The following is a 19,663-nucleotide window of genomic DNA, read 5'->3' on the forward strand; positions in this document are numbered from 1 at the left end:
TAATGGGCAAAAAACGCCGCAGCCTCACCTAAATTGGGTAGTGTGCACCACTTGGATTCTTCCAGGTTAATTCTATGTAATCAGTGGCTGTTTTGGCCTGGAGGTAAACAAATATATGGCAGGTTCTTAAATAAAGGAGAGTGTAGACAGCTATTCTACCTCTAGGTAATATGATCGTTTTATTACCTCTGTGTCTTATTAAGACTCCTCTAATGATGTTCTTTTGTCTTCCAATTTCTTTTTCTTAAAACACGGTATCTAGTTAGAAGAAATGATAGGTTTTTATTCCTTTCTATCACTGGGCACTTGGCACTTTGGTGTGATTAATCTATTGCCGTTCTTACCTGTAATATTTTTAAAACTTGCTTCAAACGGGCATATGTTGGGGGCCTCGCCGGAACTGGATATGTTCTGGTGGGGTCAAAAAAGCATATGATTGGTGGAATAGTCACATCTATACTGTCATATGTGAGACTAGACCGTTCAGGATTCTATGCGGTATTTCTATCATTCGAGTGGTCCTAGCTGTTACTTCTATGGATCTAGGCAAAACAATTGTTCTAAGGCATCCTCGGGTTCTCCCTGATAAACCCGCCCTTCTCGACACCAAAGGAAAACTGTTGTTATTTTTTTTATATTATTTTTTAGGGTTGTATTTGCCCCGCCGGTAAGCTCTGCCCACACTTTCTACATCGATTTCGGCTAGACACGCACATACGTATAACTATGACTGTGTTTGGCTATCACCGGTTAGTTTTCCCTCTAAGAACACAAGGGGACCCGATAAATTACATGCTACAATTAATATAACAGGTCGCGTTTGCACCTACAGTATGCTGGGTGCATGTGCTCCGTTGTCAGCTATTCTACACGGGCGGAGGTTGGGCCACCCTATACAGGGGTCCGTAAAGCGAAAGTACCGCAATTACTCAGTACTCCCTCGTTATTCTAAGAGCAACGGGCTCCCTAGCTCTTACCTCTTTTTCCGCGGCACCTCACCTCTGCCTCGTTCGATCTGCTCTCTACCGAGAATGCTTTGAGCTCGGCTATTTATATTAACCCGGGGTTCGTAAATTGCTCACAGCTGGGGTAGTGTGGTCCTGGTAGGCGTGCGAACTGCGCGAGAGGTGACGCCATCTTGGAATGGTGTTTTACATCGCTCTGAGCCCAGTATGTTGCAACAGTTTCGGTTATATTGTTTTTTCGTTTTTGAAAGTACGCTATTGCGCTTTGGTTTAAATCCTCTTTTAGTATGTTTTAAGGATATTTTTACCTGCTAATTAGTATTTTTACCGAGTCTGACTATGAGTGTTGTATATTATAATTTGTTGGTCTAATACTGCCACTTTATCGTATTAGGAGCATCCTAGATGTTATAAGTTTTTTGTTGTTTACCTTAGCTTTTTATTCGTAAAGGGCATTATACTTTTTATTTACATACTGCTGCTCGGCATGTTCGGAGTATTACATTTGCTATTTTATGTCCACTACTAAATTTTCTATTGTTTGCCTTACTTTTGTCTGCAAGGGCGCTACATTTTCTTACTGCATTAAATAATTTGTAACCACCGGCTGAGCTTTATAAACTGCATTATGTGCCGAGCTTTGGGGATACATATTTATATAGATGATGTTATTGTGAAACATCATGTGGTAGTTGGTTATAGTATCCCCCAGCGTTGCTGCCACGGCCTGGTACACATGCATAAATAACCGAGTTATCTCCTTGGTGAAATTCTTTTTACCCTATATGTTGCCATTCCTTGCTATTCTATTTCATTTTTGTTTCAGATGGGTCGTATGTCATGGAATCCAGATAATTTCCCCATCCTACTTCAGATGAGGGCTTCCCATTCTTCCCTCGAGTTTAGACCTTTTTTAATGGTATTGAACTTAATCATATACCACTGTTCCTGCTGTTTCCTTCTAGTGGTACTATCCCCTAACCTGGTTAACTCTTTTATCCGTTCTATGATGATCCACCTAAGATCTTTTTCATTGTGGCCTTTTTCTTTCCAGTGCGCTACTAGGGGGGCATTTTCCTTATTGTTTTTGATCGCTGATTTATGTTCGGTGATCCTTACTCTCACCTCACGACCTGTTTCTCCAATATAGGCTTGTTCACACGGACACAGGATCATGTATATTGCGTTTTTCGTTCTGCAGTTATTCAGTGTTGTGATATCGTGTGTTGCCCCATTGTGCACCACTTGCTTAGTGACTACACAGAGATCACAAATGCTGCAATTGCCGCATTTGTTATTTCCCACTGCTCTATTGCCAGTGAGTGTGGTCTGATTTTCTACTACATCATCCCTGTACGTGTGTACTAGGTTCGATCGTAGATTTTTGTTTTTTCTGTATGCAAACAGCGGACGTTCTAAGACACTGGTATCAGATCCGTTGTTGAGGATTTTCCAGTTATGATTGATTATGTTTTTTACTTGGTTAGTTATAGAAGAGTGTTGGCTAACCATCACTATTTTATCCTGTACACTCTTCTTCTCTTTTTTCATTAGTAAGCTTTCCCTATCATAGTAGCGAGCCCGCTTAAATGAGTGCTCAATAAGTTTCTTGGGATATCCACGTTCCCTGAACTTCTTTTTCATCTCTCCAGCATGCTTGTGGAAGTCTGCCAGGTCTGTGCAGTTTCTTCGTGAGCGAAGAAATTCCCCGAACGGTATGGAGTCTTTTTGGCTTTTTGGGTGATAACTGCGATAGTGTAGAATGGTGTTCCGATCAGATTCCTTTTTATAGAGCTCTACCTTAAGTTGACTGTTCTCGGTTTTGATACAGATATCCAGGAAGTTGACCCTCGTTTTGCTGTAAGTGGCTGTAAATTTGAGATTTGGATCTCCCAAGTTCAGCCATGACAGAAATTCTTCTAGTGACTCTGTGTTGCCCAGCCAGATAAAGAATATGTCATCAATGAAGCGAGCCCAGTTTCGGATGTTCTCGAAAAAAGGACTCACTTCATTGTATATGTGTTTGTTTTCAAACAAGCTGACATATATGCAGGCCAGGCTCGGCGCACAGGTTGCGCCCATGCTGGTCCCTTTCTTTTGAATATATAAATCTTTCTTGAAGAGAAAAATATTGTTAAGGAGTACCATGGAGACACATTCAACGATGAATTGTTTGTTTCCTCCCATGATCTCCGTCTCTTCTAAAAGGCTGCTAACTGCTGTGATGGTATCTTGTTGAGGAATATTAGTGTAGAGTGACTCTACATCGAGAGTCACCATATATTCATTGTCCTCATCAAAGAGAGTTCCCTCGATCTTTGATATCATGTCCGCGGTGTCGCGGATATAGGATTTCTGTTTTTCCACTAAGGGTTTTAAAAATCTATCCGCGTACTGGCTCAGTGGTTCCAGTAATGAGTCTATTGAGGCAACTATTGGTCTAAGGGGCGGGTCAGTGAGACTTTTGTGGACCTTTGGCAGTCCATACATCGCTGGAGTTTTGGGATTTGAATTATTTAGAAATTTCAACTCGTCTTCAGTAATGCCCCCACCTTCTAGAGTGGTCAGGAGCAGGGTTTCAACATCTTTTTTGAGTTTGTGTAACTTAGATTGATGGACTCTACTATAGTGTTCTTTGTTAGCTAAAAGGCTCCCTACTCTACGATCATAATCTATAGTATCGAACACCACAACTCCTCCCCCCTTATCAGCCGGTTTTATGGTGATACTAGTGTCGGCCGACAAGGAGTTTATGGCTTCCCTTTGTTCTCTGTTGACATTTTGCTCCTGATAATGTTTTTTTTCCAACAAGATACCTACTTCTAGTTTTACCATGGATTCAAAGATCTCAAGATTCTTGTCCACCATGCCAAGGCTGGGAGTAAAGGTGGACTTTGCTCGCAGGCCTGAGTCGGTTGGTGGCTCTCTGGTGGGTCTATTTTCAAAAAATCTGCGCAATCTGATTTTCCGAAAAAACGCTCTCAGGTCCTTCTCTAGTTGGAACTTATTTATACCTGCGGTTGGGACAAAGTTAAAACCCATACTCAGCACCTGTTTTTCTGTATCGGTAAGGGTTCTCTGTGATAGATTAATTATGGGTGTTCTTTCTATCGCCAGTATATTTTGTTCCTGGTCCGCTTGTATTCCTGAGGGGCCGGGTTCTGCTGATACTCCTGCTCCTGTTCCCTCTGGATAGGTCTCTTGGAGTATTGGCCCCTCCCTCTGCCACGGAAGTTCCCACGCCCTCTCTGTGGGCGTTGCTCTAAAAAAGGAGTTTCATATTCTCTGTTTGCTCCTGCATATTCCTCCTCTTCTCTACAATGTTCCTCTTCCTCTATGCTGCTCTCAGATGTCCCTGAGAAGTGTACATGTTTGGGTCTTCTTGGTTGGAATCTATTTTGGAATCTAGGTTTTGTATTCTCATTTCTAAGATTGTCAGGTTTTTCAGTGTAATAATCTTTCTGTAGGAAAGGGTAGACTACTTCTTGGCTAAATTTAGCGATGTCTTTCCTCAATTTTTGCGTTTTACGGTTAGTTAAATATTCGCAATACCCTCTCATGTCTTGGTTTATTTCCTCAAGTCTTTTCTTGACATCCTCAACTACATTATTCTCTAAGAGTGCTTTTTCTAGTTCCTCCATTTCTTTTATCTCAATTAGGACAGTGGCATGGGCTGTTTCAATAATAAGTAGCATAAGGTCTCTGCTACATCGGTTGCAGATAAATGTCCATGTCTCCAGGAATTTTGGATTATCCACAAACAGGCCCGGTTCGTTCCGGATCTGCAACCCTATAGGTATTTTACCTGCCCTAACATACTGAGTCATGAACTCCGCATGTAACTCAGTTCTAATGATCTTCTTTTTTAAGTTGATAAGCTGATTCCACTTTTCCCCACCATTGGGGATAACTGTGATATTATTACCGCCTCTGTTAGAGCTTAGTATTTTGTTTAATTGTTCTTCACTAAAGCCGAAGGTCTTTAGTGTATCCATTTTATGATTGGATGAAGACTATTGGGTTTTATTTGGGTAGGAAAAACTGAAATAGTCACCAAGAAAAACCTATACTCTCCAGCACAAGGCCGTACTTAGCAGATTTCAAGAGAGAGGTTACCCACTTTCACCAGGGAACAGGGCACAAAAGACCAACAGTCGAAAAGGGATCCCTGGGATGTATTTACTGGACCGTAATATCTATACCCATACAGTTATACCATGGTACCCGGGTTACAGGTTACCATAGATCACTGTATAACAGGACGAAATTTGTATAATGATTCCCACAAAGAAAAAATATTTGTTAACAATCTGAATTTTTATTAAAATGAAAAGATCATTCACATTAAAAATACACACATTTAAAATTTCAAAGGAACTTTCCCTGAAAAGTAAAAGTTAATCTCTACAGTAACAATAAACAATATGAAATAATAAGACATGTAAGTACATTATATATCACAGACTTCAAGATTGTATTTCCAAAGACAATACATAGCATAAAGAAAAAGGACCCCTATTAAAACGGTGGCACTCGGATATTATTACCACTATGGATTACTCGATCCACTGGCTACAGATGGCATGTACACAAATACACACATGTGACAAGAATATATGTACATCCAGTGTGTTTGAGCTTAAAGTGGATTCTCATATAGGAATGCGTCGACGCGTTTCGGTGCGAGACACTCGATAATGTGGCACCTTCTTCAGGACTTCTTAGCAGGGGTTTTCCATACTACAGGGGACTTCACTCTCCCTGTGTGGGGGGTAAAATAAAATCATATCAAAGTCTATTCACCCTGGGTGTGTATTCACATTCATAGTAATCACAATTTTTGTGTTTCAGCAAATATCAGGGTGAAATAGTCCATTAGATCACTAAACAGTTATTTCTGGTTGCCTGGGTATCTAATGTTTATACATATTAAATGGATGGTGTCTGCAGTTAGTTCATGATTTGGGACCTACTTACTCAATTATTACAGCAGACATGTACATCTTTATGTTTCAATTAATCATGCTCTCACATTCGAGATTTGGTATAGCACTATGTTTCCTTCAGACATTTTTCATATGTGGAAATCATTATTGGGGGGATGCTACCATCAGGGGTGTGGAAAGAATAATATAATGGGCAAAAAACGCCGCAGCCTCACCTAAATTGGGTAGTGTGCACCACTTGGATTCTTCCAGGTTAATTCTATGTAATCAGTGGCTGTTTTGGCCTGGAGGTAAACAAATATATGGCAGGTTCTTAAATAAAGGAGAGTGTAGACAGCTATTCTACCTCTAGGTAATATGATCGTTTTATTACCTCTGTGTCTTATTAAGGTTTATCAGGGAGAACCCGAGGATGCCTTAGAACAATTGTTTTGCCTAGATCCATAGAAGTAACAGCTAGGACCACTCGAATGATAGAAATACCGCATAGAATCCTGAACGGTCTAGTCTCACATATGACAGTATAGAGGTGACTATTCCACCAATCATATGCTTTTTTGACCCCACCAGAACATATCCAGTTCCGGCGAGGCCCCCAACATATGCCCGTTTGAAGCAAGTTTTAAAAATATTACAGGTAAGAACGGCAATAGATTAATCACACCAAAGTGCCAAGTGCCCAGTGATAGAAAGGAATAAAAACCTATCATTTCTTCTAACTAGATACCGTGTTTTAAGAAAAAGAAATTGGAAGACAAAAGAACATCATTAGAGGAGTCTTAATAAGACACAGAGGTAATAAAACGATCATATTACCTAGAGGTAGAATAGCTGTCTACACTCTCCTTTATTTAAGAACCTGCCATATATTTGTTTACCTCCAGGCCAAAACAGCCACTGATTACATAGAATTAACCTGGAAGAATCCAAGTGGTGCACACTACCCAATTTAGGTGAGGCTGCGGCGTTTTTTGCCCATTATATTATTCTTTCCACACCCCTGATGGTAGCATCCCCCCAATAATGATTTCCACATATGAAAAATGTCTGAAGGAAACATAGTGCTATACCAAATCTCGAATGTGAGAGCATGATTAATTGAAACATAAAGATGTACATGTCTGCTGTAATAATTGAGTAAGTAGGTCCCAAATCATGAACTAACTGCAGACACCATCCATTTAATATGTATAAACATTAGATACCCAGGCAACCAGAAATAACTGTTTAGTGATCTAATGGACTATTTCACCCTGATATTTGCTGAAACACAAAAATTGTGATTACTATGAATGTGAATACACACCCAGGGTGAATAGACTTTGATATGATTTTATTTTACCCCCCACACAGGGAGAGTGAAGTCCCCTGTAGTATGGAAAACCCCTGCTAAGAAGTCCTGAAGAAGGTGCCACATTATCGAGTGTCTCGCACCGAAACGCGTCGACGCATTCCTATATGAGAATCCACTTTAAGCTCAAACACACTGGATGTACATATATTCTTGTCACATGTGTGTATTTGTGTACATGCCATCTGTAGCCAGTGGATCGAGTAATCCATAGTGGTAATAATATCCGAGTGCCACCGTTTTAATAGGGGTCCTTTTTCTTTATGCTATGTATTGTCTTTGGAAATACAATCTTGAAGTCTGTGATATATAATGTACTTACATGTCTTATTATTTCATATTGTTTATTGTTACTGTAGAGATTAACTTTTACTTTTCAGGGAAAGTTCCTTTGAAATTTTAAATGTGTGTATTTTTAATGTGAATGATCTTTTCATTTTAATAAAAATTCAGATTGTTAACAAATATTTTTTCTTTGTGGGAATCATTATACAAATTTCGTCCTGTTATACAGTGATCTATGGTAACCTGTAACCCGGGTACCATGGTATAACTGTATGGGTATAGATATTACGGTCCAGTAAATACATCCCAGGGATCCCTTTTCGACTGTTAGATTGGAGAGGGTACAGACCTTTCAATACCTGGGAGTGACGATTATTGAAAATCTATCCTGGGGTCCCCAACAGGTGAAATCTCAACGTAAACTCTCCCAACTAGCGGATGGCATCCTTAAAATGTCAAATACATCTACATTCAAGCCAGTGAGTCCCGCACTGGAGATTTACAAAGTCAAGGTGAGGGCATTGGCCCTCCACGGTGGGGAACTCTGGGGGCACACTTGTCAGCCTGGAATTGTCAATGTGGAGAATACGTTTATGAGGCAGCTGCTTGCACTCCCTCAAAGCACTCCTCTCCCCCCATTGAGACTGGACTTAGGACTGAGTTTTATCCAGGATGAGCTAGCTCTGAAACCCTTAAGGTTTTGGCGCAGGCTATGGATAACCCCAGAACTGTCCAACTACAGGTCTGAATTAAAGGATATGTTTAGCCACGGCAGTGCAGCAAAAATCCCCTGGCTTGCATTTGTGAAAAAGCGGACTAGGGAAAATGGGACTATCGGACCTCTGGTATGATCCAGAAGAGGCATGCAGGGGGGGTCTCTGGTAAAACGCTTGTGAAGTCCTTTATGGATTACAAACAGAATATATGGTTGCATGATTTCAAAGCTGGCTCCTCTCTTATGCCTTTGAGGAGTTTTTGAATGTCATTTATCCAGTAGGAGCAAGAAAGTTATACATCCAATGGAGGCATGGAACATTACCATTAGGGGCATTCGTAGGCAAGTGGTCGATTTCCACGGGTAAAACCTGCCCTGGGTGTGGTGCGACCAAGGAGGATGAATTGCACATGTTTTTTTTCTGCCCTGTTTACAGAAAAGCAAGAAAGTACTGGCAGGTACCCCTATGTAAGAATATGGGATTTGATAAATGCTTTGTTGCAATGAGAGTCCTCAAGACTGATACATCTCCACATATAGTTTTTGCACTCTCAAAGTTCCTCCTAGCAATGTGGTCTAAAAGATGTTCCCTCATCACAGCGGTACCCAGGGGTGATTTTATATTGTGATTGTATAATTCGTTTGCTAAATCTGTTTTATGAAATCTGTTTTTATGAAATGATAACCTTATGCACAATTGTTTCTACTGTAATCTTTTATGACTGAAAATTGTCAAAATAAAGAATCAATGAATGAATGAATAAGAATGTTCATGCATTTCTAGTTTAATCTACAAATAGATCTGGGTGATTGGTAATGAAACACCTGCTTTGAGGAGGATAAACCCAGGGTGTATATATCTTAGAGTAGCCCCCTTCATTGAACATTAATTTAACAGTATTATTAATATCTAGTGTGATATGCAAGAACTGCTTCATTACATTTAAAGTGATTTAGGTGGAAAATATCAGCTGTCTAAGTTTCGGAAAATACGATTTTTGGTTACTAATTTCATAAGGTTATTACATAGTATTATTACATAGTATCCATGAAACTTTTTTTTTTTAGTGTTTGCAATAGTTATACTGTGAGATCAGATCTGTACATGCAATATAATTTTCCTCATTTTTCCCTGCATGTAGACTGGAGCAAAACTGCTACTAATTTCTTAAAGAAGCAGGCAATCAACCAAGGAGTGTCAAGCAGCTCAAACAATTCCCTACAGTCAAACAGTAATGGTAACTCCACAAACTCCGCCACGCTGCTGGTAAATAATGAATATTCAATGCAACCGAGTAGTAATGGTACGTATTTAATAAGCTGACATTCTTTTATCCTTTATCTGACTGCTTGGAGAAAGCAAAATCTTTAATAACCCCTCAAAAAATTCTTAAAACACTTATAGATATTTTCCATCTTTCTGGCCGAGCTGTGTTCCTTGGTTGGTTTTCATGCTGGTGTTAAACGCTTATTTTTGATGCAGTGGTGACTGTATTGATGATTGTGTTGCTTGTCGTCTTTCAAGCAAGCCTTTGCTCTGCATTGCATATTCCATGCAGCAGCCACTTGGAACGATCTATAACTATGCGAAAGCCGAACAATGATTGCACGTTTAACAGCATTCACTCCAACTTTCAGTAATGTTGAGAACCACAGCCATAAACCTTTTTTTGTCTAAAGTAGTGCTTTATTTCAGCCTCTTGGTTAAAGTCAGTGGAAAAACAGTGTGGTGTGCAGACCACTAATTTGGGTACTCCCACCTCCCTGGTGTCCTGAATGTGTTTCGGGAAACCTGGAAATTATTTTTGTGTTTACTGTGGAACATACAAATTGAAAATGTATATTCGTAAATGGGAATAATCACATATGGCATCTGTAGTTTAGCATTTTCTTTACGTTATTATTGTGAAGTAGAACTTTTCAACAAACTAGGGGGAAGTTTGGTTTAAACTTAGACAATGCTGTAGAATTTAATAAAATAGTCTAAACAAAAATTTAAGGAAATACTAAGCAAAATTGTGATTTTGCATTGCAGATATTGTTTTGAGTCATTTTTTTTACAAGTGATGAAACACAGCCTAGAAAAAGATCAAACACAATGCATTCCTCCATACAGAGCATATGGAGGAATGCATTTTGTTTGATATTTTTCATTTTCATTTGTTTTTTTGTTTTTTTACAAAGATCTAATTTATAACATGACAGGCAGAAAATTCAGCTGTGGCGGAAGTGTAGGTGGGATAGAAGTTGAGAAATTCCAGAAAGACTGCTGTCTTTATTGGGCAACAGCTAATAATCCCAAAAAGGAATTATAAACAACTGTTCTAGTTTTTAATGTATCCAAATAAGAAGCTACAACTATCAAGTGATTGCAAGAGGGCTGTCTTTTGTTTTACTGCATATGATGAGCAGGGTATGTATAGAAATAGATCTTTACAGGTTTAACCCCAAAAACTTTTACGAGTTGCGCAACGATTATCTCACTCCTGCAGTTTTTTTCTGATAAAGTCTGGCAGGTCAGAACCCCCAGAATGTATTAGATGGTAAAAGCCATTAAAAATTCAGTTTGCTAAATACCGATTCCAAATGTTATACATTTTTTTATTTGAAAATCCGCGAAAGGGGAAAATTACCAAATGTGCTAAATACTCACCACTGGGGCATAGTATATACCACATCTAGTAATGACAACCCAAGAAGGCAGAAAAAGAGAAATTTATATTGAGATACAACAAAATTAATTTCTCACAGAGACTTAATATAATTACATTGAAAGCTATGATATTTTATCTTACTCAATTTTTTAGAGATTTAAACAATGTGACTACAATTAGCAAAAACAACTTTCAGTGTGAATATGTGTAAAAGAGAAGCATTTAAAGTTGTACGAAATGATATACATAGTAGTAAATATACATATAAATAGGTGGAAGGAGGTACTTAGGAGTAGGCTACACTGTTTCTACACTTTGATTAGTCTGATAGTTAATATGAAACCAACCATTTAAAAACAAAGTTGGAGAGTGTAACTGTTAACAAATCAGTTGCTTTCTATGTTATTCTAGTACATTATGTACTACCTAAAATGCATAAAGACTCCAAGAAATCAAAGAGTGCCAAAAGGAAATCAAACAGGGCAAATATAAATACATTTAAATAGTATATTCAAATATTGTGTCAGCAGTTTGCCATCATTTATAAAGTAGGTCAAACACTCTTATGTGATCTACTATGTGAGGCACACTGTTAGATGTTTCCCATTGCTGTGGCTAGTTTGTACTATCAATACACAATGTCTGGAGGCATTAAAACAATATTTTTCAAATTAGAGTTGTTAAATTTGCTTGAAAATGCTGTTATTGAACATAGAACAGGTTTGTTTTGTTAGCTCTCTTTGAGCATTTGTTTTGTGCAGAAATTAAAAACAGCCTAAGGCAGACTATTTTCTCTCATGTACCAATTTATGGATGAGTCTCATGGAAGATTTCCCACGTATGAATAAAAAAAAAACATGATGGACATTACTCAAAGCCACACCTTCATTAAGCACGCAGCCTGCAAAATCCTGTGAATGGCAGAAGAATGTCACGCAAAGTGGAAATTAATGGTGCAAAGTGTTTATAAAGTATTTACTTATCAGTACAAATAATTTCTTGAAAATCTTCCCATAAAGTAGCACAAATAGGATTTCGTACTACTTGGTGCCCAGGTTGCATTCCATGGGTGGTAGTTTGATATTCCAACTCTACCACCCATGGTGTTTGATTCACAGGCAGATCTATACAGATTGTCAATCTCAACACACCTCCTTTAGGTAGACGCAAATTCACTAACATGTTTTAATTTTGCCTAACATTTCACTCATTGCATGTGTTGTGCATTCTACAGCACATGTCCAATGTGTGAAATTTTAAAAAATGCCTCAATATCGGTTTTTGTACAGCAGGTTATCCTTCCAGGACTACAGCGATGCTAGTCACTGTGCACACCCATTTGCACCCTGGCAGCCTTAAAGAGTTCTGTTGTAAGTTAATTGAGTAGGCAGCAGGACACGTCTTCAAGTTATTAAGATAGATTTATTAGGATAGTACAGCAGAGCAGTAAACCTCACAGCTGACCAGACCATCAGCTGCCAAGGCTGGAACCTTCACATACAAGATAGAACACTCTTAGGTACTATGGGAGGTTGGGAAGATAGAACACAAAGAAAGGACTACTGACACCAAGTAGCCATATTGAATAAAGTATAAATATACAACATATCTTCTCCCTTTACAGATAAAACACAAATGAAAGACTCAAACACATAGTAAGAGTTAAAGCATGTAAAACAAGAAGAAGAAAACATATAACACGTAGGAGGTCCGCTACCTCATGGACTTCAAGATCACGAAGGCAGAGGAACAGGATCAAGATGAGAATGATGATGAAGATCATGATGTAGGTAGTAGTAGAATGTTATTTGTTGATTAATTAAAATCATTGCAAACGAGAAAAACCAAACAACAAACAAACGAATATACACAAAGCTATTAACATCCTTGTAATGATCCACCAATTATGGGTTGATAAATGACATTTTGACAAAATATTAAAAACATTACATAAAAATAATTAAAAGACATTATACTTACTAAGGTGCCTTGTGCTACCTGCAAATACTATTTTAGCAGCATCTAACTAAAGTGACATGTGTTAGCAGCAGGTATTATGATTACAAATGTTTAGCTATTATCCATTCACAAGCAATAATAAAGTGCAATGTGCATCACTACCAAGGTTAATTTATAGATATTATACATACGACCACAGAGCTAAACTAGCTTCTGCTTGCGCTGGTAATAAAGCTTCAAAAATTAGCTATTAACAGCTCACAAACTAAAGTAAAGTGCAAAATGCATTCAATGCCCAGATTTAGCTGCCAATTCAAACTATTTAGTAAAAAACAAAAAAAAAAAACATTCCTCAGCCAAAAGAAATATAAGGAACATTGTAGATAAACATCATAATAAAATGCCTTTTGTTAACAGCAATTAATGAGATACAACCTTTAAACTGAAAAGGCGTATAATAGCAACACCTTCCATATTTCAGTAGTTAGCCATTAACAATTCTCCCCAACGAGACAAAATGCAATTTCTTCAATACTTATCAACAGTCTCCTTAGATTAGATTGTGCTACTGGTCCCCTAAGCTCGTATAACATTGTTCTTCAAACAGCTCTTAGCCATTGAATCTAGAACAAATTGCATTCTGCAGTCTAAAATAAAATTCTTACAATAGAATTTGAGTACCATGAACATTACTTAAAACTCAAACAAAAGAATTAAAATGACACAGGCAATGTTTTAAAATAGCATCCACTGTTATAGGGCAATATTCAATACTGTATTATAGAGTAACTAAAGCAGTCTCTCTTTTTAAAAAAAGATTACAAATTTTTAAGAGCCTTATTGCCAAACCAGTTATTTTCCTAAAATATTTTACCACTGAATTAATTTATTTAGACCATCTACTTTTTTAATTTCTTTTCCGCAACAATGATGAACTTAACAAAAATATGAATAAGTTTAAAATGAACCCCACTCAAACAGGTAATAATTGCATTCCTACATGTTCTAATTCCCAATTCGTTAAAAATCGGTTTAAGGATAGACTTCCGAGCGTCTGCCAAGGCTGGGCATAGAGTTACAATATGCATTAGGGTTTCCTCACTTAGCCCACAAAGCCTGCAGATACTCGATGACCATTTATTCTCCCATTTTGGAGTTCCATCTTTTGTCGGATATCTTCCCAAACTTAAGTGCATAAATGTATTCTTAATCAAAGGTCTTAGATGATATGACAGATAGGGTTGGGGCGACAGCCTACCAAAAGAGTTAGCTCTTGACCAAAAATTATTTTTTTTCCTTACGTCCTCCTTATCCGCTATAGTCGTTAGTAATGCAGCCGTTTGATTCATTTCTTTCTTAAAAACTGTTTTACTCCTCAATTCATCTTCTAATTTTGAACGTTCAAAATTACATAGGCATTCATTTAAATACAGCTGCCAATTCTTCGAATATTTACCTTCTGAAATTTCGAGCCAACACAGCTTTGCTAAAGAACCTTCCTCTGATCGGACTAATGATAATAAGGACTTTAGAAATTAAGATTGGCGCGCCAGTAATTGGTTCTTCAACCCAAATTCTAATGTTATATTGGCACAACTGATATATTTAGGGATCTTAAAAACGGTTTTATATGTCCTAATTTCTATATCGTCGAGCAGTTTCGCGTCTTTGTCCCTAAAGATGATGGAGCAATAATCCGAAGATGGAATTATCTTTGCTCTCATCACCCTCATTAGTTGTTTATAGTTAGGGCATGATAATTTGTCTCTCAATTTTCTGAAGGCAAATGCGAGAGAGGAACCCCTGGCTTCAAGATTGTTAAAATGCTGCCTAAATATCAGTCCGTCATCAAAAGTAATTCCTAGATATTTATATGATTTAACATTTTCAATTACCAGGCCGTTGATATTCCATTCTTTTATTCTCGGTTTCCCTTTTCCCATAGTCATTATTTTTGTCTTTTTTATGTTAATTGTTATTCCATTTTGTATGACATAAGAGTTAAAAGAATAGATTTACCTTTTTAACCCTATAACTGTTTGGCTCATTAAATTGGTATTGTCTGCATATTGCAGATATTTAATCTCTTTACCATAGATCGAAGGCGAATGCGAATTAATATTTTTAAAATGAGCTGGGAGATTGGCCATAAAAACATTAAAAAGGCAAGGAGCCAAAACACAGCCTTGTTTTAATCCGACATGATGACCATCTACTCCCCTTCGATTGACAAAACATGAAGAGCCAGTCTGCTCTCTACAATCCGTCATTGTGGCCAGCAAAAACGGGAAGAGACAGTTTACTTTCTCCCATCAGTCTTTGTCCACCGCGGCTTCCCACTCATTGTTGAAGATAGAACAGTTCAACAAGTGCCTCCAACACTCAAAAAGTTCTGGAAGGATGTTCCTGAAGAAAAAGTTGGAGCCAGTTCTCTTACAGTCCAAGTTGAACTTCTGCACCAGGTGTCTCGGTTCTGGTTCTTTTCTCAGGTTATGGGCCTCTAGTTGTGGTTCGGGCCTCAAAGTTACCTTTACATTTTTTTATTTATTTTGTGGACAAACTGTCTCAGTACTGTGGGCTATAAAGCCCGGTTCAAATCGCGGAACATTTATCCCGGTTCAGAGAACCACCTTGTCACAACTTTCCGTTGTGGTACTGGAACTCTTGTCCGTCACGAATCTCGGTCGTGAAATCTCCTAGTCCTGGCACATCCTTTGTCCACTCCCGGTACTGATTCTGGGGCCTTTGTCCCTTTCCGGTCCTGGGAAGTTCTTTGTCCACTCCCGGTACTAATTCTGGGGCCTTTGTCCCCATCCGGTCAGGGGACGTCCTTTGTCGTCTCCCGATTCTCATTCTGGGGCCTTTGTCCCCATCCGGTCCTGGGACGTGCTTTGTCGTCTCCCGGTTCTCATTCTGGGGTCTTTGCCCCCTTCCGGTTCTTGGACTTCCTTTGTACACTCGCGGTTCTGATTCTGGAGACCTTTGTCTCCTTCTGGTTCAGGGGCATTTATCGCCTCCTGGTTCTTTGACCATTGTACCTTCTGGTTCTGTCGAACACCGGTTCTTGAACCTTGGGACAAACTTTGTCTCGTTGTGGTTCTGGATCATCTGCCCTAATATTGAATTCTTACCATGGTAGTGTACTTTCCTTGGTTTGAACTGGCAGTCACTAAGCATTGGAGTATTTATGCGCTGCAAAAGGTTTTACCGCTATGCTGCTAAAACTGTTTCATAAACCCCATTGATGCTTAATAACTATATGCACTTAAGTCTCTACAAGCATACACTCCAAGGAATGCGGCAGGAAGGTTTTTTTTTTTTAATATTCAAATCTTGCTTACACTTCATTGGTACTGCCTGAGTTTTGTTCTGGCCTTCACATGGAGAGCTACAGTGTGACATTCTAATTCATGTTATAGACCTGGACTCTCCTTAAAACTTCTCTGTGCCACAATCACAAAATTGAATTGATTTTTTTTTTTTACGTTGACAAGGCTGTGCTGTAATATATGCTGATAAATATCACCCAGACGAATTAGTTTAGCTGCAAGATATATATTCTTGACTGGTGAATATCTGTAATTCAAATTTTATAACTCGCTGCAAGCATGAGATAAATGTGGTCACCACTAACATACCATAATACCCCACAAGACGGCACTGTTGTCCAGAGTTTCCCACAGTCACTGCCTAAGAGAAACCATCTTGTTTTTCCTTCGATAGAAGGTGCATAAAATGTTTTCTTTTTTCTCATGGATAAAACCGCTGCCAGATGATATCACAAAACAGCGCACATTCCTTCTACTTCTCATCTAACATCTACGGATTGAAGAAAAAACAAAAAATGTTCACACTCCACTCACTTTTGTTTTTTCCTCCGGGAGAGAGAGTGGAAAGTAATTTTGAGAAGTAATTTAGGTGATGCGATGAAATGAACTTTTGCTTCATGTAGTCTCCAGCTGTTCCACAACATGCGTCACCACAGGAACGAAGAATGCCAAGGGAGCAAAGTCACAAAATGGATGCTTGGTGTTACGTAATTGTAGTGTTTTCCGATCTCCGACCCGAGGTAGCGGTGCAGTCTACCCGCATCAGAGAAGTTACGCTAGCTATAAATAAAGGGGGCGTGTCCCAAGGCAATCAGTGGGGACTACGCAGTAACAGAGCACAGGTGTCCCGAGTGTTTATTGTGGCCGTAGCGCTTACAGCAAGCGCTCCAGCAGCCCCTCCCCCACGACACTGGCGACGAGGGGCAGAAACGACCCCATGTAGTGCCGAGCATTTAGCACCTTCAGTGACTGATTAAGAGCAATCAGTGAGCCTTTGATCCCGGCCCTGGGCCCACGGTGAGCAGCCCGAGTGTTCCTGGCCTGCTGTGTGCCCTCAGGCGAGGCTGTGGCAGTCAAGGCAGGCCCTGCAGCCCCTGAATGTGCTTTCCTGAGGCAGAGGCCCCTGCACACTCGGTGGAGACCTCACTTGAGTGTGCCCCAGCATCTGGACGGAGGAGGACACATCGGTGAGGCCTAGATCATACTAGCCACTGGAGAGTACCCTGACGGCATCATCATCACCTTCAGCCGGGCGACTGCTGGTGTTCCTCGGAGGTAAGCAGTGCACGTGCCGCGCGGTGTGACCGCGCCAAGATGGCGTCGATTACTGCCATTGAGCCCTTTGTGGTGGATGGAGCACCCTCATCCCTTGCCTCGCGATGGAAAGACTGGACTGACCGCCTCCAGATCTACTTTGAAGGGGCTGGCATAGCCCGGGAAAGGCGCAGGGCCCTGCTCCTCCACCTTGGAGGCAAAGATATCCATTTCATCTACAAAACCCTGGTAGAAGCCACTCCCAAGACATATGTCACACTTCTCAACACCCTAAATGCGCACTTCGAGCGTATGGCGAACAGGGACTACGAAAGATTCCTTTTTTGTCAGGCCAAGCAAGAAGCGGAGGAATCACTAGACACATTCCACGGACGATTGAAAGAGCTGGCTAGCACGTGCGGATTCCGAGACGAACAGGAAGAGATCCGAGGTCAGATAATACAAGGATGCTATTCGTCCAAACTGAGAGTGAACATTCTTCAGGAGGATGGTAAGCCCCTGACGGACATCCTCAACCTGGGGCGGTCAAAAGAGTTGTTGCATATGGAAGCTGCCCTCCACCGATTCATCAAGACGGAACAAGTCAACGTGGTGGAAAAGGCAAATGTGGTGAGGCCCAAAGTGCGCCAAAACGCCAGGAGACGACAGCAAGACAGGAAGAGGGAGTGTGGCTACTGCCGAGGCGCTCCCCATCGCATGCAAGACTGCCCAGCGAGAGGAAAAAAGTGTATTGCATGCGGGTGGATGAACCACTTCGCGGCGGTATGCCGGTCAGCGAAATCAAGGAAGGAGGCTGCGCAGGCGGTAGCTGAAGAGCGAGACAGCGAGGACATGGATGATGACACGGGAGACTACCCGGTTCACTACGTATTCGCAGTTGATCAGCCACGAAAGAAGAGACGACTCCCAAGATGCAGAATTAAGATCCACCACCAGGAGGTGAGAGCTACCATTGACACGGGGGCATCGATCGAACTGATGGCTGCCAATGTATATAATCAACTAAGTCCACGCCCGCCATTACGTGAGACCAGGATCAGAGTATTTGCATACGGCCAGAAGACACCCATCCCACTCCTGGAATGTTTCAAGCCTGAACTGCAACACAAGGACCTCAAGACCCCCACCATGGTATACATGACCAAAGAAGGAAGTGTTATGCTGATAAGTGGTCAATCAGCAGAAGAACTAAAGCTAAAACCGTTTGCCATGGCAGTGCAGGAGGAAGAGCTAGAGGCCATCATGGAGGAGTTCTCAGACGTCTCCAAAGGTATTGGATGCCTAAAAGGAAAAGAGGTCTCCCTCCATATCGACCCGTCAGTCCAACCGGTGGCGCTGAGGCACAGGCGCATTGTGTTCCACCTGAGACAGAAGGTGGAAGAAGAGCTAGAGGCGCTGGAGAGGCAAGGTATTATCGAAAAGGTCATTGGGCCCACACCATGGGTGTACCCGATCGTAGTGGCACCGAAGCCGAAACAACCGGGGCAAGTCCACATCTGTGTGGACATGCGCCTCCCAAACGCTGCGGTGAAGAGGGAACGCCACCTCACCCCCACCATTGATGACGTATTGGGAGAACTGAACGGCGCAAGCTGGTTCTCTAAGATGGACCTCCGGTTCCGGCTATCACCAACTACCACTACACCCGGACTCACGATACATCACCACCTTCTCTACGCGCGTCGGTCTCAGGAGATATCGACGCCTCAATTTTGGGATCTTGAGCACTGCGGAGGTGTTTCAAAACACCATCCGCAAAGTCCTCAGCGGGCTCCCAGGAGTCTTAAACGTAAGTGACGACCTACTCATCTATGCGTCATCGATCGAAGACCACCATCGGAGACTTCGTTGGGTTCTCCAGAGGATCAAAGAATCCGGACTGACTCTACATCGAAAAAAGTGCCAGTTCCTAAAGAACAAGATTAGTTTCTTTGGCTACACATTCTCGGACCAAGGAGTGGCCCCAGAACCTGACAAGGTACGAGATATACAAGAAGCTTCGGTGCCAACTAACACCTCAGAAATAAGGAGCTTCCTGGGAATGGTGAACTTTTACGGACGTTTTGTCCCAGACTTGTCAAATCTGACAAAAATACCTCAGAAAACTGACCAAAGCCTCTACCACATGGCAGTGGGGCCCCGAAGAAGAGCAAGCCTTCAAAGACACTAAGTCAGCTCTGTCAG

The 19,663-nt window shown here is 40.6% G+C and overlaps 1 protein-coding gene across 1 annotated transcript in view; it reads left to right on the forward strand.

The window, feature by feature from the left end:
- Positions 1–19,663, forward strand: part of LOC144772946 (adhesion G-protein coupled receptor G2-like) — a 1,412,864-nt gene that overhangs the window by 1,323,072 nt on the left and 70,129 nt on the right. Inside the window, exon 36 of the mRNA XM_078657647.1 lies at positions 9,405–9,566. Coding sequence (XP_078513773.1) covers positions 9,405–9,566 — 162 coding nt within the window. The remainder of the gene's footprint in view (positions 1–9,404; positions 9,567–19,663) is intronic.

The sequence above is a fragment of the Lissotriton helveticus genome, chromosome 8 (assembly GCF_964261635.1).
Source record: "Lissotriton helveticus chromosome 8, aLisHel1.1, whole genome shotgun sequence".
Taxonomy (NCBI): Eukaryota; Metazoa; Chordata; class Amphibia; order Caudata; family Salamandridae; genus Lissotriton; species Lissotriton helveticus.